Here is a 24,432-nt window from a genome sequence, read left to right on the forward strand (position 1 = left end):
CCTAAGATCATGTGGCGGTAGTTCCTATCTTAATTCCTAGTTTGTAGCACAATAAGGCTATAAATATAGCCTAAAGAAAAGGAATAAAGTCATGACCTTTCCTACAATGGGATTCCCCCTCTCTCTTCTCCTTCTCCTACTCTCCCTCTCTCCCTTAAGCTCAAACATATCATTGGTATCAGAGCTGGTTCCAACCATGGACACTCGCGGCAAAACCAATGCGGAATTCCGCAATGAAGTCAACGAGACCTTAGCGCGACATGAGTCAAGTTTCGACCAAGTGAACGTTGTTTTGCAAGCAATGTTAACTGAACTCCAAGCCTTCCGAGCCTCACGAACCACTCCCGAGACCAACCCTTTTGCACACAAAGAGTCCTCACACCCACACCCTTTCCGTTCCAGCTCCACCCATGATCACCCTCGTCAGCATGTAAAATTGTCGTTCCCGAAATTTAACGGGGACGATCTGAGCGGCTGGATTTACAAGGCAGAGCAATATTTTGACTTCCAAAATATTGTACCGAACCAACAAGTGCATTTAGCTTCCTTCCATCTAGAAGGCATCGCCTTACAATGGCACAGGTGGCTGACGAAACATCGCGGACCGCTCACATGGGAAGAATTCTCTAAAGCGGTGCTACAACAACTTGGTTCAATGGACTACGAGGATCCGTCAGAAGCTTTAACTCGCCTCAAGCAAACGACAACTGTGGCAGCTTACCAAGAATCCTTTGAACGGCTCTCCCATCGAGTTGACGGCCTACCCGAGAGTTTTCTCATTAGTTGTTTTATTACAGGACTTCGCGATGACATTCGTATAGACGTGAAGATTAAGCAGCCTAGAACCTTGATAGATAGGATCGGAGTTGCTTGACCAATTGAGGAACGGAACCAACTACAACAGAAATCGAACCAGCAAGTTCGATCCCAACTAGCCATAGTATCCCAGAGGGGGTCACCTAACCCAATGGCGGGTGTGCTCGGGCCTCCACCAACCCAGCGCACGAACTAGGTTCCCGGCGCTCCACCAGCAACATTCCAGCGACTCTCCAACCAGGTGGCGCGAGAACATCGCGAGAAGGGATTATGTTATTACTGTGATGAGAAGTTCACTATGGGCCACTATTGCGAACGACCACAATTATTCATGATTGAGGATCCCGTACAGGCGGACACAGAGAATGTCGAGCCAAAGGTAGAGAACCAAGAAGCGATTCCTAAGATCTCCTTCCATGTAATTACAGGAGCAGAGCACCCGCAAACATACGCATTCTAAGTAATGGTCGCCATAGTCTCTAAGTTTGGGTTACCAGTGAACCAAGACAGAAAATTCCAAGTTATGGTCGCCAACCGGGAAAAGATAGAATGTGTGGGACAGTGTCAGGCTCTCACTCTCGCCATCCAAGGACATCCCATTACTGCTAACTACTACGTTCTCCCAGTTGCAGCATGCCAACTGGTATTAGGAGTACAATGGCTAGAAACTCTTGAACCCATCAAGATGGATTACAAACAGCTGACCTTGATGTTTAAGAAGGGAGGAGTCTCTTGCACCTTCCAGGGGTGGGACGAGCCAACATCGAAGCCTTAACTGACAAGGAGTGCAATGGATTACAAGGTACAGGGTTCCTTTTCCAAATAGTTCCTTCAAACTGCAGCAGCCAACCAAGTTGCTATCCACCTGAGATGGACCACCTCCTAACCGAGTTTTCTCATGTATTTGAGCCACCCACCAACCTGCCTCCTAAACGACCACATGACCATCAAATTCCGCTCCTTCCCGACAAGGGACCAGTTAGTGTGAGGCCATATCGGTACCCATATTATCAAAAGACGGAAATAGAAGAAATGGTGAAGGAGCTTCTGCAATCAGGATTGATAAGGCCAAGTAACAACCCATTTTCATCACTGGTTTTGTTAGTGAAGAAGGCTGAGGGAGCTTGGCGATTTTGCATGGATTACCGAGCACTGAACGACATCACAGTTAAAAACAAGTACCCCATTCCTGTGATTGATGAACTATTAGACGAGCTCCACAGGACCAAATTCTACTCCAAACTGGATCTACGGTCTGGGTACCATCAGATTCGGGTGCGAGAAGAAGACATTCCTAAAACAGCCTTCCAGACGAATGAAGGGCATTACGAGTTCTTAGTGATGCCGTTTGGCTTGGCGAATGCACCGACAACCTTTCAAAGCCTCATGAACGACCTCTTCCATCCATACCTCCAGAAATTTATTTTGGTCTTCTTCGACGACATTCTAGTTTATTCGAAATCATGGGAAGACCATATATCTCATTTGCGAATTGTTCTAAAAATATTGTACTCTAACCAATTATTTGCAAAAATATCAAAATGTCGATTTGGTGTTTTGCAGGTTGAGTACTTGGGTCATATAATTTCGGAGCAAGGTGTGTCGGTTGATCCAACCAAAATACAAGTTGTTATCGAATGGCCTACATCGATATCGGCAAAAGGGGTTCGTGGCTTTCTCAGTTTAGTAGGTTACTACCGGAAGTTCATCCGTAACTTCGGAAGCATAGCAGCTCCCTTGACCCAACAATTGACCAAGGGAGGATTTCAATGGAACGAGACAATAGAGCTGGCCTTCCAGTAGTTGAAGAAAGCAATCACTTCACCACCAATCCTATGTCTTCCGGATTTTTCCCAACGATTCGTGATTGAGTGTGATGCGAGTGGAACTGGGATTGGCGCAATCCTTACCTAGCAAAACCAACCGGTGGCCTATTTTAGTGAAGCACTAAAGGGTTAGGCCTTGACACTATCCACCTATGAGAAGGAGATGTTAGCTATTGTCAAAGCCATTAAGAAATGGCGCCCATATCTGCTTGGGAAACCTTTTACAATCCGCACCGACCAAAAAGGTCTTGAGTATTTACTCGAGCAATGGATAACTACTCCAGTACAAACGCGGTGGCTGCCAAAGATACTTTGGTTATGACTACGAGATTGAGTATAAGAAAGGGGTTGAAAATCAAGGTGTTGATTCCTTGTCACGTATGGTCGAATTTCAATTTCTGTCCATCTCTATACCACATGCAGATTGGTAGCCAACGCTACAAAAAGAGGTCAAACAAGACATTTTATGAAGAATTGATGAAGACGCGACCCTCCCACAAGTTGCTTCAACGAGATGGAGTGTGGTTCAAGGGGGACAAAATTTATTTGAGCCCTGCCTCCACCTTGATTTCACAGGTAATGGCGAACTGCCACTCATCCCCAGTAGGAGGACACTTTGGGTTTCATAAAACCCTCTCTCGTATCAAGCACAGTTTCCTTTGGCCTAATATGTGTCAGGCGGTGAAGGAACTCTTGCAATAGTGCGACGTGTGTCAGCGCTTCAAGACAGATTGCATGAGGCCAACGGGGTTGCTCCAACCGCTACCGGTTCCCACTCAAATGTGGACAGATATCTCGATGGACTTTATCGAATGGTTACCACCTTCCAGTGGGTATTCAATTATCATGGTAATTGTGGATCAGTTGACAAAATATGCCCACTTCATCCCCTTAAAACACCCAATCACCGCCATGGCAGTCGCTAAGGCATTTTTCGTCAACATTGTCCGCCTACACGGAATTCCGACATCCATTGTTAGCGACCGCGACAAGGTGTTTATCAGCTCATTTTGGCAAACACTTTTCCAAATGCATGGGACGAAGTTGTGTATGGGCTCAAGTTACCACCCCCAAATAGATGGGCAAACCGAAGTCATTAACCGAACGTTGGAGCAATACTTACGATGCTTTGCAGGTGACTAGCCGCGGAAATGGTTAGAGTGGATTCCTTGGGCAGAGTACAGCTACAACACATCCACTCACTCTTCCACCAAGATGACACCCTTCGAAACAGTCTACGGTATCCCACCCCCAAGTCTGTTGACTTATGTATCAGGCACTGCTTGAATAGGGGTAGTTGATGAATACCTATGTGACCAGGACATCATCCTACGCGAGTTGCAACACAACCTTCAAGTAGCTTGGAATCGGATGAAATGTCAAGTAGACCAACACCGACGTGAAGCTTCATTCGTCGCAGGTGATTATGTGTACGTGAAGTTGCAGCCTTACCGGCAGACTTTTGTGGCGTTTCGACGTTCTATGAAGCTCGCTTCACGGTACTTTAGGCCATACCCAATCATTGAGAAGATCGGTTCGGTGGCCTATCGATTAGCCTTGCCTCTTGGCTCTCAGATACATAATGTGTTCCATGTTAGTTTACTATGGAAGCATTTGGGACCAATCTCGGATACTTCGACTATCCTTCCACAACCGGAAGCTATCTTAGATCGTCGTATTATTTGCATGGGCAAATACTGTCCAAAATCTAAAATTTTGGTCAAATGGGTAGGGGCACCAGTCGAGGATGCCACCTGGGAAAATGAATGGCGCTTCACCAAATCATATCCTAACTTCTTTGTGGACAAGGATCCTTTAGGGGGGAGGAAATGATACGTGCATGCATGCACTAGGCCGCAATAGCAGCAGGAGACTCAGTCAAAGTTGATAGTAGCAAGAGACTCAGTCACAGTAGTTTCTTAGTTGAAGTATTTTGGATAAGCCTTAGCCATTTCTGTTTCATTTTTATTTTAGTAGATAAGTCATTTCTGTTTTTTTTATTTGTTGATAAGCTCCTAAGATCATGGGGCAGTAGTTCCTATCTTAATTCCTAGTTTGTAGCACAATAAGGCTATAAATATAGCCTAAAGAAAAGGAATAAAGTCATGACCTTTCCTACAATCGGATTCCCCCTCTCTCTTCTCCTTCTCCTACTCTCCCTCTCTCCCTTAAGCTCAAACATATCAAACTATTGGTAGAGTCAACAAATTGTCAACCCAAACGGTTAAACCATCAAACCGTTCAACCCAATTAGCAGGTGACATTTTTCACTTTTAACTTTGCCCAACTTTTTCCCTTATTTTAGGTTTAAAATTTTTTAAATTACCAGCATGTCCTAGATTTAGTTGTTGAGAAGGGGATGGGATGGAAAGAATCTTTAAAGAATATTCTAGTTTTCTTGTGTTTGTTTTGAGGAAAACATTGGGATGGGACGATAAAGAAATGTGACGTGGGTTCTCAAGATTCTTTGTGCGGGGTCACACCAGAAAGTTAGTGAGAAAACTTTGTTGAGAGCGACAACTCCAAGCATTGCCTACCTCTCATGTCGTCCAATATTCTTCTCGTCGACACCATCTCCGTTGACTTCTTTCGAAGGTAATCTCAGATCTGGCTTCCTCTCGTGATTTCCATTTGTTTTGGTACCATTTTTATATCCTTTCATTGAATGAATTTCCATTTGAATCTCACCATCTTCTACCTCTATCCTTGATCATCTAGATGAACCTCCATTGCTAGAAAATACTTGAATTGCCGTTCAAGGTGTTCATTTGAATGGCAGAGCTTCAGATCTGGCTTCCGGTGTTTGCCTCGTCCGAATTCGGTGTTTTCCTTGTACCAAAATGTTCCAATCTCTACCAACTTGTGCTGGTATGGTGTTTGCCCTTTTTGGTACCATTTTTCTAGCTTCCAACTGTCAACATTTTGTTATTTCGATTCCGGCTTCCGTATCTTTGTGTTTAGAGTCCAATCTCTACCATTTTTGTGTTGTATTTTTGATAGATTTTGGCATTTTGTTATATTGATTTGCATTTATTTTATTCTTATTCTGTTTTAGGTCATCTCAGGGCAAACTAAGGGGATTTCTAGGCCGAGGTATCACATATCTTGATATTAGGTATCACCTTGATATCTATTGATTTTTAGGCCGAGGTTTCAACAGTTTTTTTTTTTTTTTCTGTTGATTCTTATCTTTTTAATGAACTTAACTTCATACTCAAAGCATGTATCTGTATTTACTTTTTATTTTTTTTCATGGTGATTCTTATCTTGTTAATGCAAACAAATCTATTTTTCTCATCAACCAAATACTGGAACTGGAAGCAAATTCTGTAGGATGGTGGGCCTTAACAAATAAACACAGTAACAAAAAATGAGAAAATATAAAAATGAAATTATGGCATCCTAGAATTTCAAGAATTTGAGGGAAAACTTAGAGATATTTTAAAAATTAATGTTAATATTTAACTTAGAGATATTTTATTAATTTACCATTGGATTTGGAGAATTATATGCAAACTCTATCCCTTCCCTGTCCCTAGTTCAAGATAAAAACATTTTCTCCATCCTTAATTTGGGACAAAAATATTTTCCCTGTCCTCATTTAAGATTGGAGAAAACTTGCCCCGAAGGGCCCGGATTTTATGGGAATATCGTCATCCCTTTAGCCCTCCTATTTAATGGATTATTCACTTTGCCACACTACACCACTTACTCGTCATTAATATTATGGTTTTAAAAACCGGACCGAAAATAAAACTGTTTTGACCACCAATTCCAGGGTCAAATGGTCCGATCATTTGGTCCAATGCTGGGTCAAATGGTTTTAGGATCCAAAATCAAACCCAAATCCATAACCGATTCCCAAATCAGTTAGTCTGACCACTCGGTTTGGTCTGATTTTTAAAACCATGGTTAACATCATATCAAGTGTATCTGCAAGGAATTTACAACCGAGAACAAGTTGGCAGTGACTGATATCAAACGGATTGTTATCCATATACTCGCGTGAACCTAAAATGTTCAATCTACATGGAACCTTGAACAGCTTCTCAAAGCTGAATTCAAATCAGCCCCCCACAAGACTGCCCCCTACAAAGTTGCACAGCATATCCCCACTGTGTATTGGAAACATCTCCCGATGATAATACCAGGAATAATGATGTCATCATCGGGAGATGTTTCCAATACACGATTGGGATGTGATGTGGGACGTTGTGAGGGGCTGATTCGGTCTCCTCAAAGCCATTACTACTTTGGAATACCTAAGACTAACCATCTTGTACCTTAACATTACATTCTCCCAATGCTCAGCTCTATAGTCTATACCCTTTTAATCTCTCTAGAAAAAGCGGGAATAAACAGTTTGATAATAAAAGTGCTAAGACTTGAGTGTATATTTCATAAAGTTCAGTGTACCCAAGTTGCATTTAAAAGTTCACAAATCATTACCTCCAAAATACAAGATACCTATATGCATTTTACCCATAAAATAAATGATTTTTTAATTTTCAAATATTTTCTAAAACATAAAGAAAAAAATTGTTTGATCAATGAGTTTAAAAAAAGATCACTGATAGATCCATTTCTAGTTCATTCTTTCCTACCATAAAAATCATTTAAAACATACAGAAAATCATTTATATTTTTTATTAATTTTGTAATGATTGTTAGAACAATCTATAAAAAGTCCAAAAAAAAAAGAAAAATCAGCATTTTTTCATCTATGTCTAGGGTTATTGCTATTTGTCCGATCATCCACATTGGTTGTATCGTTGTCCACCCATTTTACGCACACACCTTTGGATGCGGATACAAAACACTGTGTCAAGCTTATCATGTTGATAACTTTATTTTAAGCTTTCCCACTTTTAATGATTTCAATAAGGAAAAAAGAAAGTAGATTTTCCCTCATTCCATTTTTCTTGACAGTCTCATATAAAGAAAGAGAGGCAAAAAAGGTTTATCACAAGAAAGTGATTAGAAGACAAAAACTATCAATTATCTCAAAAGGAGGCCGAGAGAATCCTTTCACCCCAATGCACAAAAACAGACCTCCTTTTCTTCTCACTTCTCACATGTTAATTGTAAGTTAAATTATTAAAAATATAAAAGTTCATAATAAAATCCCCTGAGGTCTTATTTTCTCTGATAAAATTTATTATTATTACGGCTGTGTTTGGTTGTAGTATAAATGCATGAAAGTACAAATATAAAAAATGCAAATTCTTGTTTAATTTTATTTTGAATTTTACTCTATTTTAATCAAATAAAATAAGCTAAAATTTGAAATAAAAATAAGTCAAAATTCAGAATACATGTCACACCAACCTCTGTGAGGCATCACACCAACCTCACCACACACTCACTAATAATTAACATTTGTAACATCTCCCCTACTCCCCATTAGATCGAGAAATTCAAATTTGTTCATCAGAGTGCGCCAGTATGCCACCCCATCCTTTGTGAGCACCAACCTCAGAGCACATTGCAACCATGCATTGGAAACAGTTCCGATGAATGATATCTTACAAGTTCGGAGATGTTCCACATGTGCCATTCAAAGTGCTGTGTGAGATCTGATCTTCACTTAACGCTCCTCACACCGACCTCACAGACACATCTCACATCTTTCCATGAATAAAAAATACAAATACATGAGATATTTCCAATGTTCGGCCAGGACATAGAGCAGATCCGGACTCGAGAGCATGCGCACATTCATTCGAAACCTGAAATGGACCATCTTACCTATTTTAGCATGCGCACTGCCAAGTGCCAACCAATACGAATCCTACAGTTTAAATGAAGAGCTGAAGACTTGGATTTGGCTCAAGGGACAGCACAAAATAAAATTTCGTGACAGAGACTGTAGAAAAAAATGCAACCTGTAGTGCTAAACTTAAAATCCATAACGACAATAGATTTGCAGGTCTAACAAAAAAATATACAAGCGAAATGTTTGTTCAGATCACAACCAGAAAATAATCCGCAGCTGCAACACAAGGGAGCCTAATGAAAGTGAAGTACCAAGGCCCAGACAGGATAAATCAACAATAGAATAATTCCAACAGTGTTTGAGATGCCGTGGCTCTGTGTGAAGGAATTTCTGAACCCACCAGACGCACGGATGTGCTCTTGCAGCAGATAACACCCAATTAACAGACATATAGCGATACCAACCCAGCTGCTCCTCAGGGTATGTGCAAAGAAACTAGGTGACACCACCAGAAGAAGAATCACGGATCCAGGCATCTCGAGCCAATCTGCACCCAAATCATCATCAATATTCACAATAATACAGCAACTAATCCAGTATGTTCAGTACTGCAAGCAAGTTGCCATAAAACAAAGGCATATGCATACAGCTAGTGTGGTAGTTCAACTTTGGTTTCAGCCTCTTTATGGCCTATTAGCTAAATGTGCTGGGATTGCAACCTTGATCCAGATGATATAACGTTATATAGTTTCTACTTAACAGACCGGGGTGATAGCAAATTTGCAACATTAATAACTTTCAGATCATATGGTTCACGAGAAAAGAAAAAAAAAATCTGTAAAACTGGACTCTCAAAAAGACTACTTACCTGGGAAGTGCCGTGGGAAAAAGAGCCGTAATACAACTGCAATGAAAGCAATCCATTTTCCAACCTCTCCTCTGCAACATAATCAAATAAAGTTGGCATATATTGCCAAAGAAGACAAAATTCAACACGCACACAAACAAAAGATGAGGAATGGATATTCACCTTAACAAGTTAAATAATACCGAAGGAAGGCTGAAGAAAATGTAAGGCACTAAAAGTGAAGTCAGCATTTTTGTCCTCCAGTTCGTTCGATCCAAAATCAACAAATAACTGCATTAAGAATATGAAGAGTATTGTTTATCATTGGAGATTGCTAATCCCTTAAAGATGATGTAAAGATGTTACAGAATATATGAATGATCTTATATCACTGTTACAAAAGGAGTAAACCTGAGTACCTTTTTAGGTGACATACACAGAAAACAGAAAAGAAAAACTTTTTTTACCAGAAAATTCAAGCAAAGTTCTCCTTCCTTTCTTGAATGTAGGTGATATATAAAGAAAAATATGAACTTAGAAGTCAGAGCCAACAGAAAGGCCATAGATATTTAGAATTAGCAGCTATGCGAAAGATACACCATAAAATATTCAACTATCATATACTACCAGCCAGAACGACACACAACTTATATATAAAAAAGCCTAAGAGATAAAAAAAAAAAATCCAATAGTGAATAAGAAAGGATTAAGAGGAAAAGAGAAAAAAATAGACCCAACAAATGTAAAACATCAAAATTCACAATCACATATAAAAGATCAGTTGAGCCTATGCGTCAGATGGTCTAAAAAAATGGAACTTCTTAAAAATTGCGTATATCCACAATATAGAAAAGAAAATAATTGCATATATCCACCCGATCGGTTACCACTTTTATGATACTGGTTGATCAGTTACAAGTTTTTCCAGTATCATGGTCGAACCAAATAATTTATCATGTCAACTTGGAAAATGGGCAAGTTACAGAGACAGAACACTTGATACACAAAGCCAAGTGTACCACCCCAAAGGGTCTATTGTTCTTGGCACAAACATAATCCCTCGTTGCCTTAATTTTTCCTCCCAAAGGTGTCATCAATTCCCAAAAAAGTTCTCCCAGGTTGCAAAACAAATTTGGGATGACACATTATTCAAACAATATTGCAGAAAACCTTATTGTCTTCCCTCTGCATCTTTAGATTGATTCCTAGAGAGATTGGGTTCAGTCATTGATGGCTAGCTATATTGGAGGGTTGGAACTTGGAAGGGTCTTTTGTAGAGTGACAAATTTACATTGTCCAGCGATATTGTCTTATCTTTTTTAGGACAGGGCAGAAATTGAACATTTCATATACTTCTTTTCTGCATCTTCTCATGTAGCACTTTTTGTCATTTAATGAGACAATTCTGTTTCCTCATGAATAAAGAATAGGGTAAACCTTTCCCTCTCTATCTTTAGACTGATTCCTAGAGAGATCTGGGTTCAGTCATTGTTGGTTTACATCATCTAGTGTTTTTGTTTTATCTTTTTTAGGACAAGGCAGCAATTGAACATCTTATATACTTTGCTGCATCTTCTCATGTAGCAGTTTTTGTCATTTCATGAGACGATTTTGCTTCCTCACAAATAAAACAAGGGTAAATAACATCGTGCCACCCCATACTTGGGATGGTGACATATAACCTCCAGAGCTTTGTTTCAAGACAAAGGCCACCCTGAACTTCTGGGTTCCAGCACTTCGCCCCCTACTCTGTTGACGGGGTCGATGGTGAAGGTAATTTGAAGTTTTAGGAATGTTTAAACACACACATGACAGTCACATGGGAATCTTCTGTGAAGTTAACTGGCAAAATGCTGATGGTGGGGGCAAAGTGCTGGAATCCAGAAGTACAGGGGGTCTTTGTTGCAAAACAAAGTTCAGGGGGCGAAGTGTCACTAACCTCAAGTACAGGGTGGCCCCCTGTAATTTACCCTAATAATCAGGGTAACAGGATAACCAAAATGCAATCTTGCTGGCTAGAGAAGTGACTTCCTAACTTGCAGTCTACAGAAACCAACCTTCTCACTCAAAGGACTAAAAAAAATGAAAAAGAGAAAAAGAGTGAATGCACATACACATGAAAACACACAGATATGAGAGAGGGCAAGAGAGATTTCCACCCTGTAACCTTACCGTGGATCCAAAATCATCCAAATGGTCCATGATCCAATTTCAAAGGATGACAGTAATGGACCAATTACACCTACGGTGCATCATGGTTGGGCTGCTTATGGTTTGGCAGAATCCAGGCATAGAGTCTGTATATTCCTTGTATACTGCTCAATAGAACTAAGTCCAAAAGAAACTTTTCATGTTCTGCCCAAGAACAAGGCCTGCCTCAAGAAGACCATGCCTCCAAATAAGCCAGCTAAAACGGGAGCCAATGAGTTTCCATAGATATCTTGTGATCTTTTCTTTTGCAGCTTTCACTTATTAAGTTGTTTGCTTTGTACGATGAAGCTATCAACCTAAAACAGAAATCTATTTTTCTCTATTAGTAGATTTTGAGAAATTAAACTAAATAGAAAAGAAATAAATGAGGTAATACTTTCCTTTGAGAATGTATCCTTGCTTTGACAATTTCGAATTTTCTTGGTAAGACTTGTTCAATTTCCATAGGTGTTAAAGTTTCAATTTAACAATTTGGATTGGTATTGAGACTCTAATAACTTAAATTTTTCCATGCATACTACTTTTATGTGTCAATCCAATTTCTATTGGCAGGCCAGGCTACAAATAAGGACCATTATCCAATGTTGATCCGAGCTATCTGGGATCTATCACACATGAAACAATTCAAAGATTTATCATTCAGACCAATCAACAATCCCTTATTGTGAAAACTGCACCATTTACGTAAGAAGCACAAAAACATCTGGTGAAAGAAACATATGGAATTTACACCAATTGACAAAACCAACAAACTAGCCCATGTATATAGTTGGGACAAGGCTTTGATGAGTTGACACAGAAACATACAAAACCAACAAAAAGTATAATAACTAAGAAATGTCTAAGATGAGAAAACAAGAATAAGATCGTCAGTATTTCTCTCTGTAAAATATTTCAGATAAAATAGATGTACGGTTTTTCCAACTAAAATAGTTCAGGTATTATTGATGTCCCTTTTAAAGAGAAACTCTTTTACCCACCCCTATAAATTTGTTTTGATATAAATGGCAAGGAAAACAAAGTTCTCAACATGAAAAGGGGAAAAATATAACTGATTTCGGCAGGGAAAAATTTCCATCAATTTTACGTTGAAACAAATGGATCCTAAAGTTAATTAATCCAGCCGAACATACAATATTTTACAATCAACAGCCATGGAAATGAAAGATATTCGTTTATTTTGGACGGATTGGAAATGATCTGTATCCAATCATCGAATGCAAACATACAACCATCAGATTCTTGATAGTCGTTTCAGTTACCATCAAAGAGAACTCAATCTCTATAAATGACTAAGATCGCCACAGCAAATCGAACTTAATTCTAAGGGAACAGCACGCCATAGCCACTAATCTTCAATCGCCTAATTATCAGAAACATAAAAAGAGCCTAAAAAAGCGCCTAAAATCAAGCAACTCGATCACAACAAGGACTGTGTCAGAAGAGAACTCACATTGCAGCGAAGGAAGCAACCCATCCGAGAAAGGAAGTTCCAAACCCTAAGCCTCCCAATTTGATAGCATCATTGGCAAGCTTCTTCGCGGCAATTCCGAGTTCCTTCATGTCGGAACTAATCAACTCGGTTGTCATCGGATCAGTTTTCATGGCCAGATACTGAATCCTCCCCATTTTGCTTTAGATCTGGAAAGGCAAACAAGTTTGCAGTTGAAGAGAAGAATTCCACAGAGAAAAAAAAAACTATACAGTATTGGATCGATCACTATTCACTAGTAAGACCAACCTCAGTCCACTCTTTTGAATTTTCGTCTGGATATGATGAATGTCGCGGCGTCCCTGAATCCTGCTCCTATCAGAAAGAGCTCCCAAGTCCCAAGTCCGGAGACTGGATTATAAATCAGCACTTGCTGAAGTAAGCGCACCACGTGTACGCGACGTGGACAGCGCATTCGCACTCCCGTCCTGGGCAGGGATCTGCCACCAACCAAACCCTCCCAACAAGCTAATGGAGCCGCACATTCATGGTAGATGTTCCCAATGTGCGGCTGCAGTGGCTGGCTGGGACATGTTCGGAGCGACTATATGGTAGCGGATCCGATATCCCCGCGGTGTCGGCCTCCGTTTACTGTGTCTCTAACAGATTGGTATGGAGTATGAACTGGCGTTTTGAATGATTGAAGGCGACTAGTATTTTCTTGATTTCTTCTGTGTTTTTGCTTGATGGACAACATTACCCCTACCTCTTTCTGATAATGTCGAGGTTGCCATCGTCCACAATTCCTCCACAACTAGTTAACTGCGTCCGGACAAAAAAATTTATTAGCCATTGTGCAATTTGCCATATATAATATATCAACTTGTTCAATTTGCTTTTATTTGCTCGCCTTTGGTATGTTAACAGGAAAGATGTCAATCTTTTAAATATTTTTTACTTTTTGGTTTTAAATTCCCGAATAATCAATATTTTAATTCTACTTTATTTAATTGCAGTAAAGGAAAATCCAAAACAAAATTAAATCAGGATCTGCATTCCCATACATTTTGTACAAATGCAAATAAAATTATTGGATTACAAGGCAGCCACTATTCTGATACGAAAATGTTACCAATGCTTTACAGAGGAAAAAATTCATTAATTTTTTGACAGTTTGGTGGATGGATGGATAAAACATACTTGGTTATTAATACTTTAGATTATGTTAAATTTATATATAAATCTAGGACTTATATCAGGACTGCTCATGTTTTAGACTTTTAGTCCAAAAAGCTAAATTGGTTAAAGAGGTTTGTTTGTGTTTCCCTTGTTTTCTAAAGTAATATATTTAGTTTTATTTATCTCAAAAAAAAAAAGAAAAAAAACTTTGCAATATGCAAATTTTCAATTTTTTTTTAACTAAAAGATTAAAAAACCCTTGCTTGTTTATAATATGAGCAGAGTTGGATGGACGAATGATTGGAAACGTGTTTTGTTAACGCTCAGAGTTTCCAAATTCTTCCTTTCTATTCTGTCTGTCTGTCTGTCTGTCTAACGTTGTGAAATATCGGGATCGAGCTGGGCTTTACCATTTATCAAAAAGAAAATGTCCAGCCCAAGGTCGAGCCCCGCTTTTATGTAAAAGCCCAAAGCTCTATCTGAATCTGAATATACTTATACAGCTATTTTTTATGGCCTGTGGGATGGATGCTTCGGAGCAGTTGCAGGACAAACACATTTTGAATCAAATAACAACATTTATGGTATTGTTTCTACTGTGGAGCACGATACAAGAATTGTAGAATTAGCTCCTTTGTATGGGAAACACTGCAAAAACGAGCTGGATTGAAAGAAACGCTAGCTGAATTAGCTCCTCTTAAATCTTCCTCTGCTCAATCAACAAAAAAAAAAAAAGACTTCCAGGCAACTCAACTTCAAAACAAGCTGCTATGAACCCCAAAGAAGAGCTGACGATTACGGGTGTCAATTGGACCCGATTTAGTCCGATATGAATCCATTATAAATCAATCAGGTCTAATCTAATCCAATGAATACTTTGGACCATTTTGGATCAGTCCAATTCAATGTCTGGACTGCCCAATCTATTCAAATTGGTTTTAATTTAGATTGATTCTAACCCAAACTTAGTTCATCGATGCCTATATTTTTAGTGGACCAGATATTGGTTCAATCTGACCCAATCCAATATAAATCTATTATGGATCGATCAGAACCAATCCAATCCAATAAATACTTTGGACCATTAAGTCTGGACTGGTCCAATTTAATATGTTTTATTGGTCCATCCAGTCCATCTAAATCGATTTTAATTTGGACAGAGTCCAACCCAAAACCGGTCCATTGACACCTCTATTAAGGAATAACCCACTTGTTGAGATGGTCACGTAAGAGTTCACATCAGCGACCTATATGCATATCTAAGCATGCATTGAGAACTTCTCCTACATTTGTCATTGGGAGATATTCCCAATACATGGTTGGGATATGCTGTGGGGCGTTGTGATGTGAATTCAATTACAAGAGTCTCTCAGTATTATGGCCTATGGCCTCATGTGCTGACGTGAACAACAGGCAACCACAAGACATCTGGCATTGGCTCCCAATCACCAATAAAGTGTTAATGGACCCCTTCAGTTCAAAATCAATTTGGACGGATTGGACTGACCAACAAGATATATTAGATTGGACCAATCCAGTCCAAAATATTTATTAGATTGGATTGGACCTGTTTTGTCCATAACAAACTTTTATTGGATTGGATTGGATTAAGCCAATATCTGGTCCATTGATATAAGATAAGAATATATGTGTCAATGCACTAGGTTTGGGTTGAAACCAATCTAAATCAAAATGAATTTGAACAGATTGGACAATCCAAACATTGAATTGGATTGGACCAAATCCAATCCAATTCACACCCCTAAATTCACCAATTCACCAGTAACCTTTACAATGATATGGGCCGGGGCAGGATCCACATCTATTAAAAACACCGGGTATAGGTTTTGTGTCTGGAATCACAACACTTGGTTCCTGACCAGCGACCACACTACCAAACGTGCACTTATTCTTTTGGGTTAAAAGTATAAACTCTAAAAGGATTCCTAATCCTCTACAGGGCATTAGGGTTGCGTGAAGTGGCTGGGTTTTAATTAAATACTACACTCCAAAAAATCATGCTATTAGTTGCATAATTTATAGGGTAAATTTCTTAAACTATCCCTATGGTTTAGTTAATTGACTAAGTGTACCTTTACTGTTTGAAAATTGACTGACCCTATCCTTACTGTTTCTGACAATTGTTTAAACATTATCAAGACTGTTAAACATAGACGGAAAATGTAAAAGGATTGCTTTACCCTTAAACTCAACCGGATGGAACCACCAGAGAGATCAATGGTAGCAGAGATCTGAGAGAAAAAACTAATATGGAGATCTCTAGACAAATACTAGTCTGAGCGGGTATTTATAGGACAACGGAAAAGAAAAGGTGGGATTTGAGATAAAACAAATTGCCACTTCTAAGAGTTGCAGTGGCGATGGTAGGGGAGGATAAATGGGGGAAGGTGAGGTTGAAGAAGATGCTGTCGTTGCAGCCATGGTAGCCGTAGCAGATGCTGTCGTTGCAATTGTGCAGGTGGTGGTGGTCATTGTGAGGCTTACAAGTTAAGGTAGAGGGACAATGTTTGGTGGTGGGCAGGAAAGATGGGCTGCAATAAAGATTCAGATTGTTTTCTAGGGATATTTGGTAACTGTGCTTTTGATCATTACTTACTTTGTCTGGTTTGCCATCTTTTCTTTCTTTCTTATCTGGATATGGATCTTTCATTGTATCGTTTGATGTCTCTATGGTTTTTGGATATCGGCCTTTCAAGGATTTGGATATTAATCTTAGCTAGCAACCAAGCAATTGTTCTTCGTATTTATCCCGGTATTTGAAGGAAAGGAGGAGGAGCCTTTCCTTGCTCTTCGCAATGAATAGGAATTATAGGATAAGAAGGGTGAGTTGACCAGTTGAGGGTGCCGATTCCACGAATCAAAGTAATGGGGGATTTTTAAAGATTTCTTGATTTTTTAGAGGAAACCTCCTCCGACCATAGGTAAGAGAGAGAAAATAGAGAGAGATAAGAGAGAAGACATCGGAGGTCTGAGGAGGAAGGGGACGAGGGAGGGGGTAATATTGGGTTTTAAAAGAAGTCTAAACATCATGTGATATCACATGTATGCAGGTTTTGGTGGAATATTAATGAATAAACAGTAAGGGTAAAGATAGTCAATTGTCAGAAATAGTAGGAATAACATCAGTCAATTAGCTAAACCACAAGGGTAATTTAAAAAATTTATCCTAATTTATATGTCCAATCGTAGAGGCGTAAAAGTAAGAAATAGTTGCATCATTTGTCATGAAAGGATAAGCATAAAAATTCTGGATTATAGATTTTTCTCAACCTTCACCTCTACGGCTTTACCTCATCCTCATATATAGAGACAGCAAGGATGAATACAAAGCATAAAAGAAAAGAAACATTTGACTACACCAATGTAGTGGAGGTAGGGGTGCAGCCTGGGGTCCGGGCGGGCTTTACAATTCTGCCTTCTACATGTCTTATGGTTGGAATGTTAGTTATCTTTGAAATTTCAAAGTACTTAGTGTGTTTATAATTATAATATTGTAGAGTTGAGTGAGTTAATAAAAAAAATAGTAAAAGCTACATAATAAAATAGTCTTGCAGTGTAATTAGTGGGTGTCATGTAAATAAGGCAGCACGCTGTCCTGTTGTGGAGAGAGAGAGAGAGAAAGACAGAGAGGACTGGTATCAAGTAAAATGGATGATGCATCTTATCTTACACACTACTACTACTACTGTGCATTCTTTGCCTTGCTGACTGCTGAGTATGGAAAGCAACCCTTCATTTTTCTTCATTTTTCTTTTTCTTTAAAAATTATTAAAAGTTTGGAAAGAAATAGCTCTTCCTGCAAAGGGTGCAGAGTGGTGTTATATATAAATATATATTGATTGAGATGCAATTTATCACATAGAAACAGGTAATTGACACAGAAAGGTTGTTTTGGAGTACCACGGCTAAAAATTTTGTAGAAACAAATTTTCAAAAAGCCGACATCGATTTGCATTTTAGGGTTATTATGTGTATACTTTTACAAATTTTTGGTAAAAAAAAAAAAATATACAAGTCTTCATTCCCTTTTTCACCTGTATTTTCTTTTCATTCATTTTCGGCCAGATTTGTTGATGCAATCTGCAGTCTGACTCGGCTAGCTATTCTATGAATTGGGTCATGGGCACCGTACGGTGAGGTTTTATCACTTTGTGCGTCGGTAAGGGTGTCAATGGACCGATTTTGAGTTGTATTCTATCTAAATCAAAATTAATTTTAATTTAGATGAATTAGATGGACGAATAAGACATATTGTATTAGACCAGTCCTAATTTAATCATAATATTTATTGTATTAGGCCAGTCCTAAAAAGTCATCAATGGATCAAATTTAAGTTGGAATCAGTCTAAATTAAAATCAATTTGAACAGATTAATAAACCATTGGGATCTATATAAAATGGTCCAAAATATTCATCTGACTGGATTAGACTTGAATCCATTACACCGGACCGAATTGACCAAATTTAGTCCAGTTGACACCCCTATATGTATCGGTTTGTTCAGACAATGAAACTAAGAGTTAAAAAAAGTCGCATATTGCTCGTGTCTTATTCTGATATATCATTTATGTGTATGTATAGATACGACATTTTATTGGTATTATTGATTAAGAAGAAAAGACTGTTAAAAAAGATGGGCCGGCCGGTCGGATTTGTCTTTAAAAATGACATATCAAAAACCAAAATAATAAATGGGCGGCATGCCAACCCATCCCACACCATCCATAGCTTTCTGGGCAACCACTCCTCACCTATTCACTGCAGCTCCTTGCTTACCAATAATAATTGTAATATAAGTATAGATAACACAAGAGAAACCCGAGAGAGAGAGAGAATAACAGTTCCGTCCGGTTTCTACAATGGGCATCGTCATCATCTTTCTCCGTTCGTCGTCGTCTTTTTCGATACAGACATCAGATGACAACTATATTTATCTTGCATGGCAATGGCATTGATTAAATAATATAATTCACTACATCTCCCACCAATTGATCTACTCAGGAAATCCATTTAATGCCAAGGGTGGAGGTCTAGTTGTTTGAAAACTTTGAATTAATCGATCGAATTGAAACCGCGTCCTTGGTTACAGTCTTGTGGTTGAGGAGTGAGGAGTGAGGACCCACCCATGACCAACCAAAAACAGAGAGATCCGAGTGCATCCAAAATTCCCAGTAGCTACCAGACCAGATGTCTCCCGGCGGGGATATTCCGAAACGAAAGGAATCAATCTAGAGGAATGTCTTGGAAATAACCAGTTAGTTTTTTACCCCACAACCCACAGCTACAAACAGATAAATATATATATATATATATGATATATGATATATATTGTTGGAGAGGTTTGTCTAACTAAACTCTTAAAAGGAACGAATATTCCGTTGGCCATAACGGTCCAAGAGGAACCATTAAGAAACAGAAGATCATGAATGAGAGGAGTGCATGCATTTGCAATATACCTTGTAGAGCAGCTGCAGCTGCAGGTTGATGTAATATGTACTCAGAATCTGCACTTGTCTAGCTAGCTTGCCGTCTAAGAAAGTACGTGTGGATGTGGATGCATGATTCAGTACGAAAATTCCAATTCCTTATTAACAAGGAGCAGGATATACAGAAATAAGCTATATCCAGATGATTGATATTGTGTAGATGCCGGTGCCGGACATCCCGATTCTGAAAAAATACAGAATTTTAATCCAACCAACGCCACTGTGTTTTGCAATTCTTCAAAAGATCAAATAATACACCAGGCCTCTCAGTCTCAGAGATAAATCATCTACAACGTAGACTACAGTCCCCCCCGTAGTCCTTTCTTATTGGCATAGCAGACAACAAATCTTCTGTTGATGAATAGAATATGAAGTGATAACAGAGCTGGAACTATGGCATCAATTTGTACCATCTCTCACGAGGTGTCAATTGTCACGTTGGAGTCTACTTAACACGATTCCTCATCTTATATATAAACTTATTAACAGTTAAGAGAGAGAGAGAGAGAGAGAGAGAGAGAGGTCTAGCGAGAGAGAAAGGCGTGTCAGCAATTACTTACTTTGCTGCAGACTGTTTGTAAAGGCATTCTAGTAGCTAAATCTTGTCCAGATTTAGATTTAGATTCCTGTGAGAATCCAATGCGTTCGGTATGGACTTTGGATTCCACTCGCAGATTCTATTTTTAAATTCTATATATTACCGGCTAGTACTAAGATACATTTGCTTTAATTTGAATAATTTCCTAGCTACCAGCTTGGGCGATTGCCAACCAGGAGGGTCAGACCGTCAGATGACTCCCAACCACACAACTGGGCCTCCTAGAGGGCCCGGATTTCCTACACTTTTCGGTTGTTCTGAAAATTGCCATTTATTATTTTTAAATGACCCAATCCCGTACCTCTTTCTATTAATTTGTCTACTTGCTACAATATTTCTTCATTTGTCAACTTTCCAACTGCTAATGAGTAATGACTAATGAGCAAATGAGGGAAAAAAAAGCCTTTAATTTGCGAGAAATTGACAGGTAATTCGTTTAGAAGGAAAAACGGTACCCCTTTTTGTTTATATTAAAGTTGTCAATTGATAATTAAAACTACTTTTTTGGATTTGGATCTTAGGCCACGTTTGGGAGTGCTTATATTAAAAATAGATGTTTATTGAATAATTATTTAAAAATAAGTGCTTATTTGAATAAATAGTTATTTGGATTTGGCACATAATCTTTTCAATTGCTTATTATTTTAAAAAATAAGCACTTATTTCATATTGGGCATTTGGTAGTTTTTTCTCCGATAAGCACTTAAATAAGCATTTGTACTATTTTGTCCTTCATTTTCTTTCAAATTTTACAAAAGCACTTTTTATGAAATGACTTTTACAAAAACACTTTAGTAAAAGCATTTTTTTACAAAATCACTTTTATAAAACTACTTTTATGAAAGCACTTTAGTAAAAGTATTTATACGAAAGTACTTTTGTAAAAGTACTTTTATGGAAGTACTCTTATAAAGTACTTTTACGAACACACTTTAATAAAGCACTTTTATAAAATTCAACTAGGGATAGTTTTATAAGTGGTGTTTTAAAAGTCAACTAGGGATAAATTTGGAAGAAAATTTTGAATAAGTGCTTATTGTATAAGCACTTAAAAAACTGAAAATTTGGGATTAAAAAAAAGCCCTTATTTCAGGCTTATTTCCCAACACCAATAAGTGCTTAATGGTGTGGCCCCAACCCAATTAAGCACTTATTTCGAATAAGCACTCCCAAACATGACTTTAAATTGCTAAATCTATTTAGAGTTGATTGAATCTCAAGCATGCCCCTACCAATACCCACATAAGACTTGATTGGATGGTTTCAATTAGGGGTAGATACGAGTCAAGTCAAGCTGAACTAAAGTAGGTTCGAGTTCAGGTTTGAGCTCAATTCAAGCTAGAAATACTAGCTCAAATTTAGCTCAACCTAATATCTCATATGTTCAAGTTTGGCTCCGCTTGAGATTGAACTCAATGCTTGCCCAATTTGTTTATCATTAAAAAACACATTTAAATTGCCTTTTCTCATCAAGATAAGAAGAATAGCTTGTTTATTTAACATATTAAAAAACCACACAAATTCACCCCTACTTGTGAAGAATTTTTTTAAACCTTTATTAACATTTTTTAAGCCTGTTCCAAAGGAAATAATTAAGTGAGAAGGGAAAATCTGTGGAAAATATTTTCTAATACACTATTAAGAATATTCAAACCAATACATTATTAAAAATAATTTATTAATACAATTAGGATCAATCGTTTTTTAGAAAATAGCTACCTCAAAATGTGATGGGACCACATGCCAACAAAACATGTTCCAACACCCTCCCAACATGATCTAACACCGCACATCTTTCCATGGAAACTGGGAAACCATGTATTAGATATGCAGTGTCAAATCACATTGGGAGGGTGTTGGAATGCATTTTGTTGGTAGGTGATCAAAACTCCCTTAAAAATACCTTGCTTAGTTTTCACTTGTAACTTGTTACATGCAAACCATTTGTAAAGTTAAATGCTATAGACATGCTTTCAATTTTCTTTAGGCATACAATAATGACCAAAAACCATGTTTCTCAATGCTTAAAGGAAAAAAAAAAAACACCAACTTTTAGCAAAAAGGGTGGTCACGTAAGAAGGAGCCTTTTTAAATTTTGAACTTTTTTGAACTTGGAATCTACTAATTAGCATGTATCCACAACCAAGACGATGAATTTTTCATATGCCCCTTATTAAATCATGATCCATTGGTCCTATCTTGCATGATACTTATAAATGAACACTTCTTATAATCTTAAAAAAAAAAAAAAACCCAACTTGATGTATGGCATACAACCAATATTCTCTATTATTAACTAATTATTGAATTTAAGGCTTTTTTATGCTAGTAAGTATGCACATGCTATGCACATGGCAGCCTTTGATATGATGATGATAGTAAATAATATGTTTCCAAAATTTTTATATTTTTTTATATTTCTATGTCTATAAAATTATTCTTATTTGTCATACTTATTTTTGTTTAATATAATAAATATACAAAATTAGAAATGTACCTAGATGCTTTTTTGCACTTTTTTGTATTTTTATAATTTTATGTGTTTTTATTTTTGTTTAATTTTTACTATTGATGAGAGGTGATTTGGCCCACCAATCATGTGGCACCACATGGCATGTCCAAACTGTTTGATTACACCTCAGTGCCACATGGGGGTAAGTTGGGTGGAGCTAGGATGACCTAGGCCGACCTACCTAGCCTATATCCTGACTTGAGAAAGGCTAGCAGGTTGCTCCGTGATAGGGCGATTTATATCACCTCGGGAGGACAAGCCGATGGCCGGCTAGCATGACCTCCCCGACCTGGGCAGACAAAGACTCGAGTAATGAGTGGATTTCTAGGGTACTAATCATTTGACTTGTGGTAGGACGCCCCTATCTAGAGTAATGCGCCTATCTATTTCTAGTCAGGTGGTAGTACGTTACCTGTCTGGCACGCATAACCACTATCTTCGTAGGATTCGAAGACTCCGAATGTGGATCACTACCAACATGGGATAAATGTGTCTCAAAGATAGCAGACCGATAAGGCTCATCATTCCTAGATATCTCGGTCATGGAACACGGGCCTCGATGCCTATAAAAGGACATCACTATTCCTTCAAAAGGTACACGCAATTTGTGCAATCTTTTCTCTCTCTTTCTCCCTTTGTTCTCTCAACACGTGCCTAGCTCGGGTTCATCACCCCTAATACTCTGATATTGTGTCTTCTTGTAGTTCGATGGATTGACGTTATCAGCTCGTCTGTCCAAGCTATCCTCCAGTAGGGAGACCGAAAAATCCATGCAACATCAACTATTACTTAGTTATAACATCTAGGATTTGCACATTTGATCCAAAAGGTTGAATTGTTGACATGCCACCAAATAAGAAAATAGCTATATTTTTTGTGATACTTATTTTTCTTCAATACGATCAATAAAAAATGATTCTTGATGATACTTATTTTTCTTTGATATGATTAATTTATGCAGGATTTAATGAAATAATGGGAGTTATATAATTCCTTAAACATAAGACATAATGAAAGAAAATTGAATGAGAAGAAATGTAAATAGTCCAAAGTCAGAAATAGGATTCAATGAATTTTAATAGGCATTAATACCTTACACATAATACTTAACGAGAGGGATTTGAATGAAAAGAAAATTGATTGTTCAAATTACATTTTTATCCTTATAATTAAAGAGGGATTAAATTCATTATTTTAGTCAAATAAAAATTTCACACCATCATTCACACCTTTAATAGTAGTATAAATTATTAGATGTCATTATATACGTAAACATTATATTATTAGTTTATTATATGATATATAAATAATTAGTAATTATGTATGAAATAATTCTTCGAAAAAGACAATTTTTGTTGTTTATTTGAAAAACCATTTACGACTGTATTTTGTTGTGTCTCATAAAAATATGAAAAACAGACCAAAAAAAAGGAAGTCTTTACTGCTTATAATCCCTACAAGCTCAAATTGCCAATCATAGTAGGTTTAATTAGCAGCGTTAGATAACTGCTGAAGTAGCTGAGCTGATGAATGGTTTTGTTTTGTCTTCAGCCCATAAGTTAATAATTAAGCAGGTTGTGAGTCCCTTTATGGCTGAATCTAAAATTAATTTGGTTGATCACTATAAACTCAAAAAATTTCTTATTAATTAAATATTTTTGTCCATTAAAAGGAAATGCAATATGTCACTTAATTCAGCTACTTCAGCTATTTTCTATCCTTTTACTAGTTATGTTATGCCAAATCTTCTATGTTGGATGAAACTTAGTATATGTTTGGCATTCATGC

The 24,432-nt window shown here is 37.8% G+C and overlaps 1 protein-coding gene and 2 long non-coding RNA genes across 4 annotated transcripts; 1 reads left to right on the plus strand and 2 right to left on the minus strand.

Moving 5' to 3' along the window:
- Positions 1 to 4,982: 4,982 nt before the first annotated feature.
- On the plus strand, positions 4,983 to 5,943 carry LOC148851028 (uncharacterized). Its single transcript, XR_016099668.1, has 3 exons — positions 4,983 to 5,237; positions 5,361 to 5,510; positions 5,698 to 5,943. It is a non-coding gene; the product is annotated as an uncharacterized LOC148851028 (long non-coding RNA).
- A 1,911-nt stretch (positions 5,944 to 7,854) lies between these two features.
- Positions 7,855 to 13,546, minus strand: COR413-PM2 (cold-regulated 413-plasma membrane 2). Of its 2 annotated transcripts, XM_088943857.1 has the most exons (6): positions 13,158 to 13,546; positions 12,870 to 13,057; positions 9,389 to 9,496; positions 9,227 to 9,297; positions 8,618 to 8,905; positions 7,855 to 8,371 (listed from the first exon to the last, which is right to left on the minus strand). In XM_088943857.1, the coding sequence occupies exons 2-5, from the start codon at positions 13,043 to 13,045 to the stop codon at positions 8,652 to 8,654; spliced, it is 609 nt and encodes a 202-aa protein (XP_088799983.1). In that variant the 5' UTR covers positions 13,046 to 13,057; positions 13,158 to 13,546; the 3' UTR covers positions 7,855 to 8,371; positions 8,618 to 8,651. The 2 variants fall into 2 exon arrangements, with proteins under 2 accessions (XP_088799983.1, XP_088799982.1); XM_088943856.1 differs by lacking the exon at positions 7,855 to 8,371 and having other exon boundaries at positions 8,512 to 8,905.
- Positions 13,547 to 18,675: 5,129 nt separating this feature from the next.
- Positions 18,676 to 19,825, minus strand: LOC148851030 (uncharacterized). Its single transcript, XR_016098760.1, has 2 exons — positions 19,505 to 19,825; positions 18,676 to 19,276 (listed from the first exon to the last, which is right to left on the minus strand). It is a non-coding gene; the product is annotated as an uncharacterized LOC148851030 (long non-coding RNA).
- Positions 19,826 to 24,432: the final 4,607 nt, after the last annotated feature.

This window comes from Nelumbo lutea, chromosome 5 (assembly GCF_056320005.1).
Source record: "Nelumbo lutea isolate HS-2025 chromosome 5, American lotus-T2T, whole genome shotgun sequence".
Lineage (NCBI taxonomy): Eukaryota > Viridiplantae > Streptophyta > Magnoliopsida > Proteales > Nelumbonaceae > Nelumbo > Nelumbo lutea.

Excerpts from the sequence above, each read along its gene's own strand:
- COR413-PM2 (XM_088943857.1), bottom strand. The coding sequence starts at position 13,045 with ATGGGGAGGATTCAGTATCTGGCCATGAAAACTGATCCGATGACAACC. Across the intron at positions 9,497-12,869 it reads GTTGCTTCCTTCGCTGCAAT|TTATTTGTTGATTTTGGATC; the intron begins GTGAGTTCTCTT and ends TTCTTAATGCAG. Across the intron at positions 8,906-9,226 it reads TTTCCCACGGCACTTCCCAG|ATTGGCTCGAGATGCCTGGA; the intron begins GTAAGTAGTCTT and ends ATTTGGGTGCAG.